This window comes from Lytechinus variegatus, chromosome 2 (assembly GCF_018143015.1).
Source record: "Lytechinus variegatus isolate NC3 chromosome 2, Lvar_3.0, whole genome shotgun sequence".
NCBI classification, from domain to species: Eukaryota; Metazoa; Echinodermata; class Echinoidea; order Temnopleuroida; family Toxopneustidae; genus Lytechinus; species Lytechinus variegatus.
Genome location: NC_054741.1, coordinates 26,543,990 through 26,552,673, shown reverse-complemented (window position 1 = coordinate 26,552,673; position 8,684 = coordinate 26,543,990). Strand labels below are relative to the sequence as shown.

Here is an 8,684-nt window from a genome sequence, read left to right as displayed (position 1 = left end):
TACATCGGTGATACGCGAGTATCATCATTCAGTTCAGCATATAAAACATGGAAAACATATATTCTTTGCAAAAATCTTTATTATTCCTTTAAAGTCTATTTCTAAAATTTCATCTGACGTTACAGTTCACATGATTACAAACAAAACGAAATTCATTATATATTTACACTATGCCTATAGGCTTACAGTCACTGTCACATAGTTCTTGATTCTTTTACCAGGCCAATGTCCATACCAAGACATAAAACAGATAAAAAGAACTAAATATAGTAAACAATAAATGGCCTATACAACTTTTTGCATAATGATCGGTGGTATATAAACCAATATCTGTGATGATGGTGAAACAAAAAAATTGTGTTTTTGTCAGGAGTTCACAATATCCTTTTTGTTTTCACTCTCTTCTGCCTTAACATACAGTGTATACAAATAGCGAATAAACATGAGTGCGATGGTGCGAGATTTCGCATGTGGTGAAAGAAAGATGCTCTATTCAACGAGGCGTTAGCCGAGTTGAATAGAGTGTTTCTTTCACCACATGCGAAATCTGGCACCATTGCACGAATCAGAATATCCGCTATTTGTGTTGTACAACGCCTCGGAATTTAGCAAAAATATGAAGGAAAAAAAGTTTTCCTTCAGTAATCTATGAAAAGGGAGCAAAAAAATGAGAGCGAAAAGCAAAATCCCACAAGCGCACAATACCTTGGGCAGCATTGCGCGCTTAGCCAGTAGGATGGACTAAGCCTATTGCACCTTCATTCTACTGAGCGCAATTAATTAAATCGTATTGTGACGTCACCTCCTAAAGCCGTGCAACGGTACATTTTGGATTGTTCGTCGTGTGTGCAACGGTACGAATGTTTGACAATCATTCTCCAAAGTTGCTCGCGTACAACAAGCTACGTAGGCGTTGTACAATTGTCATTATTATTATTGAAATTACCATTTTTACGTTAAATGCGTATTCGATTGCACAACGCCTTCCTCAATTCACGAAAGGAAATACTCGGGTGTGTCATCACACGACTGCTTACGTCACTAGACACAGCTGCACTCCTCCGATGTAATCATACTTTAAGCTAGGTGTTCTTTATCTAAAACCCATGTAATTCTTTCAGCTCAACAAAGCCCCCCACGTTTACTACGCTAATCTGATTTTGAATTATTTCCCAGATTCAAATCAGTTGCTTGTTATTATAAGTAAAATGGATTTTTGTGTGTATTGTTTGAGATATGAATTACGATATTATACTATTGGATTTTTTTACAGCTTCTTGCTAGGGGATGTAGTGATGGAAGGGTTTAATATTCCATTCCCGGTCTGGTGCTTACAACTAATCCCATACCTTACGATATCATTAAAGGACAAGTCCACCTCAACAAAAATAGTTGATTTGAATAAAAAAAAAGATAACAATCCAACAAGCATAACACTGAAAATTTCATCAAAATCGGATGTGAAATAAGAAAGTTATGACATTTTTAAGTTTTGCTTAATTTCACAAAAAAATTATATTCACACCCCGGTTAGTATGCAAATGAGGGGACTGATGACATCATTCACTTACCATTTATTTTTCACTTTATTATATGAAATATTCCCATTTTCCCCTTTTGTCCTGTGAAACAAAGTTGTATTCATCCGTGAACATGTGGCATTACCATTGTTTTAACATTTTCTGGTTCAGTCAAGTTGTTGTAACTCTTTCATTTTACATCCAATTTTGATGAAATTTTCAGCGTTATGCTTGCTTGAGTTTTCTCAATTGATTTACCTCGACATCTTTATGGGGTGGACTTGACCTTTAAACAACGAGGAAATAATAATTTATTAAAAGGGCATATTTTGAGAAATATGTATTTCAACATTCAACGAATACCATTGCATAGGCTTCTTGTATTATATCTACTACTGAATAATCTAAGTTGGCTAAATTACATTTTTAAATCTCAAACTTTTTTTCTTACTTTTTTGTCAAATTTTAAAGACCTTTAAGTTTTTGATGGTAATGCATTGATTAGATATTCCGTCTTGTCACTACAGTATATCCATAAATTACTTATTACTACGAAATACATAATCATTCTAATTTTGTTGGTAGTTTCCACTCCTAGTATAGATATAAAATATAGTATGGATAGAAATAGTTCCAATGATAGACATTCTAGTTGGGTTTTCTCGAATGATTATTTTCCCGTCAATCTGGAAATGGAAGAAAATAAACAGTTCTCTCCAGGTTCACTTTAAACTCAATAGTCTTTATTGTCTCCTTTTACTGTTTTTTTTTTCATAATGCAGAATTATCCCGGACTCTATCGGTTCTGTCTGAAGCCATTGATTTTTTTTTAGAATAATTTTGTCTATAATCTATTGTACTAAAATACAATGTCGCAAGCTATCCTGTGAATCTAAAAAAATAATTCATTCTTGATTAATCTAATCTAACAATTCTAAATAAAGAATATAATTCTTATGTCAAGAACAAGTAAAAAAAAATAATAACTAATACAACGGGGGAAAAAGATACCATTTCTATCTTTCAATTGGTCACAAGATGTTGACCTAAACTGTAAGATCAAATACAAAAAATAACGGAATTTTATCGAAAAGGGACGTTTCTGATATGAGGTCCAACTAAATAATCATAAAATAAATGTTGTTCAAAAGCAGGCAAGTAGTTCGTAATAAATGTGCTTTAATCCGAAACCAAATCTGATACTGAATATACCAATTGCAAAATGAATTTTAATGGTTAAAACACGTAAATCACCCTGAAAATCGTCTAGGGCCAATTGTGAGATAAGCCAAGACTACAAAAAGATAACGCAACCATAAATGGCAGTAAATTGAATGCATATAATTAACTCGATATGTACATTACATATAAGTGTAGATGACGATAATATAACATCAGTAATGTGATTCTCACGAGAGGAAGTGCAGTAAAAGAGTCTGGTAGAATACAATTCATGTGTCGATGTGCATGCATGGAATAAAAACTTGTACGTTTGATTATTTCGTCATTTTAATTGGTAAGATTACAATCAACATTATCCATCTTGTCGATAGAAGCACTGCCAAACTTTCTTCCACGTGGAATCCTACATGATTGATTGTAATTATTGAGTAGGTCGTGATTGCTTTGATATGAAGTGAGACTCTGTCAAACCGTTAAAGATGGACTTATACATTAAAGAAGTTTTACTTTGCTCTTGATTAGATTTCAACTGTGAACTCTTTGGACAATCACTAATATCAATGTATATTCTCATTTGGCACTAGCGGAATATATGATATCCCTTTTTATTGTTTATGTGTTCGAAGCGTTTTGGAATAATCAGGTAATTATTTTTATTCAGAGAATCCAAATGCCAACAAAACTGTTTAAAAAAACCTTACACTAAAGAGATTACAAGGTTTTCACAAGTTTATACAAGAGCGAGTGTCATTTCATTCCAGGTATATCATACTGAATATGAATGACTTAATGAAGATGCTTTTTCTAGGATGCTCATTAATCTTGATTCCGAGCGCCCTATTTTACTGGCGCTGTGGATTCTGCTGCGTACATCGATTTCGTGTAGGAGAGGAATGCCGATATCACCTGGAACTCGTCGACCGAATCGTGGAGGATGGCCCAATGGTCGTGATGGCCTTCGATCTGTATGATAAAGAATACGAAAATGGAACACATATGTTAATTTGGTAAGTAAGACTTTCACACCCTAAACTAAAGACCGATTTACGGGATTATGAGCGTATAGGCTTCGGTTATAAATGCATATGGACGTTCTGACGTGCGCCTGTAATCCAAGCTGTGGGAAGTTACAAATTGATGCAGAAGTTCGATGTTCCAGCCCTGGTCACCTCTTTCGGAGGGTGACGTTAAAGGTCGGTCCCAGACGTAAATAATCATTTCTGATTGATACACGTCTAACAAAACTCAAACACACATATCTAAACTCCATATATAAATACATAAATAAATATGTATCATGTTAATCATGTATATCTTGAGTAAAACAGAGGCTGGACTACAGGGGCATGGGCGACACCCCCTTTCTTCGCTCTCCCCGGTGATTCAAGAAGAGATTAAGATGAATACTCCGGTTATTCAATTGAAAAAAAATATAATGATGTTACTTTTTGGTCATCTTGCACCAAGATGTTTGACCATGTACGTCCATTTTTTAAGAAATAACCCCGAAGACATCTTGAAGGCCTAAAGCTAAACGGATATTTCTGTGCAATGCCTTTAGGTATAGTGACAGTGCATGAGGCTCATTAAGAGAGGCGAATGATGACTATATTTTTTAAATATCAGATTGATGTGCAATTTTAATCTGAAATATGTCAACATTAACAGATCCACCCGAAGGCGACGCTCTGATCAGGGATAGGTTGGTCTTTTGCGCATGCATTCGTAATTCCGAGGCTTCTTTATTCCGAAGGTTCGGATATTTCGAATTTTCGTTCTTCCGAAGGTTCGTATTTCCGAAGGTTCGTAATTCCAAGGGTTAGTTAGTACGAAAGCGAAATGAGGTTCGTAATTCTGAAGGTTCGTTAGTCAGAAAACGATGTGAGGTTCGTAATTCCGAAGGTCGTTAATCCCAAAACGAAATGAGGTTAGTAATTCCGAAGGTTCGTTTGTCCGAAAACGAAATGATTAACGAACCGTATTTCGTTTCCGGTCTTACGAACCTTCGGAACAACGAACCTTATTTCGTTTTCGGATTAACGAACCTTCGGAACAACGAACCTTATTTCGTTTTCGGATTAACGAATCTTCGGAACATCGAAACTTATTTTGTTTTCGGATCATCGAACCTTCGGAATAGCGCCACAAATGTTCGGATTAACGAACATCGAGGTATAGGCCAATTACGTGTTTCAGAATTACGAACCTTCGGAATAAAGAACATTCGGAATTACGAAGTGTAAACGGTCTTTTGGAATAAAGTCACTCTTGACGAGGACGTTACGCTCCTCATCAACCGATATCTTACAAATTCCAGTTGCTAAGAAATCATGCGGGGAACCGGCCTTTGTTCATGCAGGGTCTAACCTGTGATGTTCTCTTCCACAGAGTTTGGTAACTCAGACTTCAGCGACCACCTTCAAGGGCAACCTGAAAACATACCTGTTTGAGACTGCTTTTTGATACACATTGACTTATTGTTCAGACATGTATGTAATAGCTTTTGTTGTAGTTCTGCTCTGAATGGCCTTGAACATCTAATCAAGATGGAAAGTGCACTATCCAAGTCTCATGTATTATTATTATTATTATTATTGTCGTGTACAGGATAAGGTTTTTTTTGTAATTTCTAATTTCTTTTGATACTGTTTTGTTTTATCTTGTAAATCGATTTTATTTAGATTTGTAGTCACCGACTGAGGGCGCATTGATTTTGTAGTCATGGAAGACCTGTCGCTTGTCAGTTTAGTTGTTAATTTCCCTAATTTTTGTGATATACAAGCCCAATGATATTGAACCAGTCAGTCTCATCAACGCTAGTCTAGACTCGGTCTGATTCATGGGTTTGTCTCGACGTATCACACGCCACATCTACAGTTCAATATCAGCTTGAGTGTCTTGAGTGTCATCCTCCTTTAAGTACGTCACTGCAATGGAAGGCAGCACAGATGAAGAAGTCACCTTTAAGGTCAATAGTAAGTCGGAGGATTCTAAGTTGGACAGTGTCAAGATGCACCGTGACTTTATGAACAGAGATGACATCAGACCCGAAGACTCTGTGAGTCAGAGGGGTAGTAGTACCACGTCAGCTAGTTGGAGGCTTCGAGCAAGGGCTAGGAGAGCTGCCTTAGAAGCGAAAGTTATGGCTCTGCAAGAGCAACAAGAGCTTGAGCTTGAGGAAATCAAGTTAAAACAAAGGAAAGCTGAACTTCTTCTTAAAATGAAATTGAAGGTAGCAGAGGCAGAAGAAGCTGTTTATAAAGGTACACAGTCAGATGTCAAGGTCAAAGGAAAGACTGATCCTTTAGAACAGGACAAGACTGAAGAACCGTTTAAGCTTGAACCTTCCAGGGGCAATTCAACAATGCCGGCAAAGACAAAACTGACACCAACTTGTGACAATTCTTCAACCAGTGAAAGTGATAAGATGATGGGTAAGATGCATTCTGACATTTTCCATCACTTACAGCAAGGACAGAAACAACATCAGCAGCTGTTGGAAGCTATCACCATTTCCACTGCCAACATTATGTCCTTTGATGGTAACCCTTTGAATTTTTATGAATTCATGCGGTCGTTTGACAGCGTCATTGGTAGTTCTTCATTGGACAATAACACCAAGCTACTCAAGTTATATCATCTTTGTAGTGGAGCTGCCAAAGACATCATCCATTGTTGTCTAATGATGCATCCAGATGATGGATACTTACATGCAAGAACGCTACTGACTGATCGTTTTGGAAATGCCTTCAAGATCTGTGATGCCTGGATCAAAAAGATCACAGAAGGACCAGTCATACAAAATGATCCAAAACAGCTGAGAGATTTCGCTGATCAGCTTAAGACCTGTGGTGAAACCTTGATGGCAATAGGAATGCTCCGAGAGTTAAGCTGTAGGAGTGAATTGGTGAAGATCATTGAACGTTTGCCATTCCACCTGAAGAGCCGCTGGGTACGTCATGTGAAATCAATCAGAGATGTTGGAAGACAGCCTACCATCCAAGATGCAGTTGACTTTATCACTGATGCAGCGGATGAGCTCAATGATCCTGTATTTGGTGCCCTTCTTACTGGAGGAAAAAAGAGCGGAAGTACTGACAAAGTAAGAACCATGTCAGGTAGAGGTCAGGTGGGCGTATTTACCACTTCAGCCAATCTATCTACTCAGAACTGCATCATGTGTAATGCAAGCCATGATCTTTTTGGCTGCCAGGAGTTCAAAAACATGAATCCTGATGACCGCTTTGATTTTGCCTTCAAGAACAGATTATGTTTCAATTGCCTCTTACCTGGGCATATTTCTTCTAGATGCAACATCAACAGAACCTGCTCTGTTAGAGGATGCGATCAAAGACATACAAAGTTTCTCCATACTGGGAGAAGGATGACATCTCCACAGCGCCCTACACTTCTCAGTGCGAGTGACGCGTCTACTCAAACTGACAGCGATGTATCATCCCATGCCAGCTGTGGCGCCATGGGGGCCGGAGCTAGCAGAATCGCTCTTCCGATAGTACCGGTCACTGTTAGTGTCCCAGGTGAAGTAGGAGGAACTATTGAGACTTTTGCTTTGCTGGATTCTGGTTCCACAAACTCATTTTGTCTGAAGGAAATAGCAGAGAAGATCCAGACAAAGGGACGAAAGAAGATCGTATCAATATCTACACTAGAAGCTCCTAACCACACCATGGAATGCGAAGAGGTGAAGCTGAGTGTAAAAGGGTCTTCTGGTACATCAAGCAAGAAGATAGATGCTGAGTTCCTTGCACGTCCAAGCCTGAATATCAGTACAGTGAACATGGCCACTGAAGAAGAGATCTCCAGATATCAACATCTTTTTGGTATTGATCTCCAAGTGACAACAGGAAAGGAGGTATCTTTACTTATCGGACAGGATATGCCCGAAGCTCTGATGCCACTGGAAATCAGAGCAGGTGCTCCAGGTGAAGTTTATGCCATCAGGACAGCACTTGGGTGGACGTTAAATGGACCACTAGAAAATGAAAGTAGTCTTCTGAATCATCAAGCTTCATCTAACTTTGTTTCTGCTACAGGAGACCTGCCGCTGAGAGTCGAACCTCAACAAACTTATAAGCAAGGTGGAGTTGATCGAGATGATGATTGCCAACTTCCATCTCCCACCCTAACTCAGGATCTGCCAAATAATCCTCAAGTGACAAGCAGACAAGACTCCATAAAGACTCGACTGGATAAGGATGGCTGTCTACATGTGCATCCTAACTACAGGGAGGAGATGAAGTTTTTGCTGGAGGAATCATATGCTAAGGATGTTCTTGATGCAGCTCCTGAGAAGGATGAAGGTCTAATAGAGCTTTTCTCCAAGATCCCAGGCATCGTCAGTAGCAGGCCTTCAACAAGAGAATCAACACAGGTCTATGATGATGAAGATGTGAATTCGAAGCTCTTACTTCTGTTGGACAGGAGGCTACATCTACTTCCAGAAGTAACAGACCAGATGTCTCGAGGATGACTCAGAGTTAAATGCAACCTTTAGCGGACTTTAAATACGAGTCAAGAGAATATACTTACCTCATGTGTAAATTCGAAACGTTGAAACCTTCGCATCGCAATCTACAAATTAGTCGCCTTGTGATTGATGCCAATGGAAACTCTTCACTTATTTTGTGACTGCTTGGAAGATTTATCCAGGCTTTCTAGACAAGAAAGGCGTCTACCGCGGCAAATCCAAACAAAGTCTAGCATCATTATTTCTACTATGTCAATATTGAACATTATTCTGGAAATAAATTATTCATTGTGCTAATTTAGAGCGCTAGGTCAGGACCTAATTTATCGCAGATAGAGAAACTTGTAAAATATATGCAATTTATGACAAATGGATCAACGATTGTCTTTGCAAGGATAATATCAATTTAGATAATCCTGTGCAGTGATCTTTGAACTTATCGCGATTTAAGCATTGTGATGTCATTAATAATCCTTAATTATGAAATCGTACGG

General features: G+C 38.2%; 1 protein-coding gene across 1 annotated transcript; it reads left to right on the top strand.

Moving 5' to 3' along the window:
- Window positions 1-5,634: 5,634 nt before the first annotated feature.
- On the top strand, window positions 5,635-8,193 carry LOC121409709. Its single transcript, XM_041601618.1, has one exon. It carries the CDS (start codon window positions 5,635-5,637, stop codon window positions 8,191-8,193), a length of 2,559 nt encoding a protein of 852 aa, XP_041457552.1.
- Window positions 8,194-8,684: the final 491 nt, after the last annotated feature.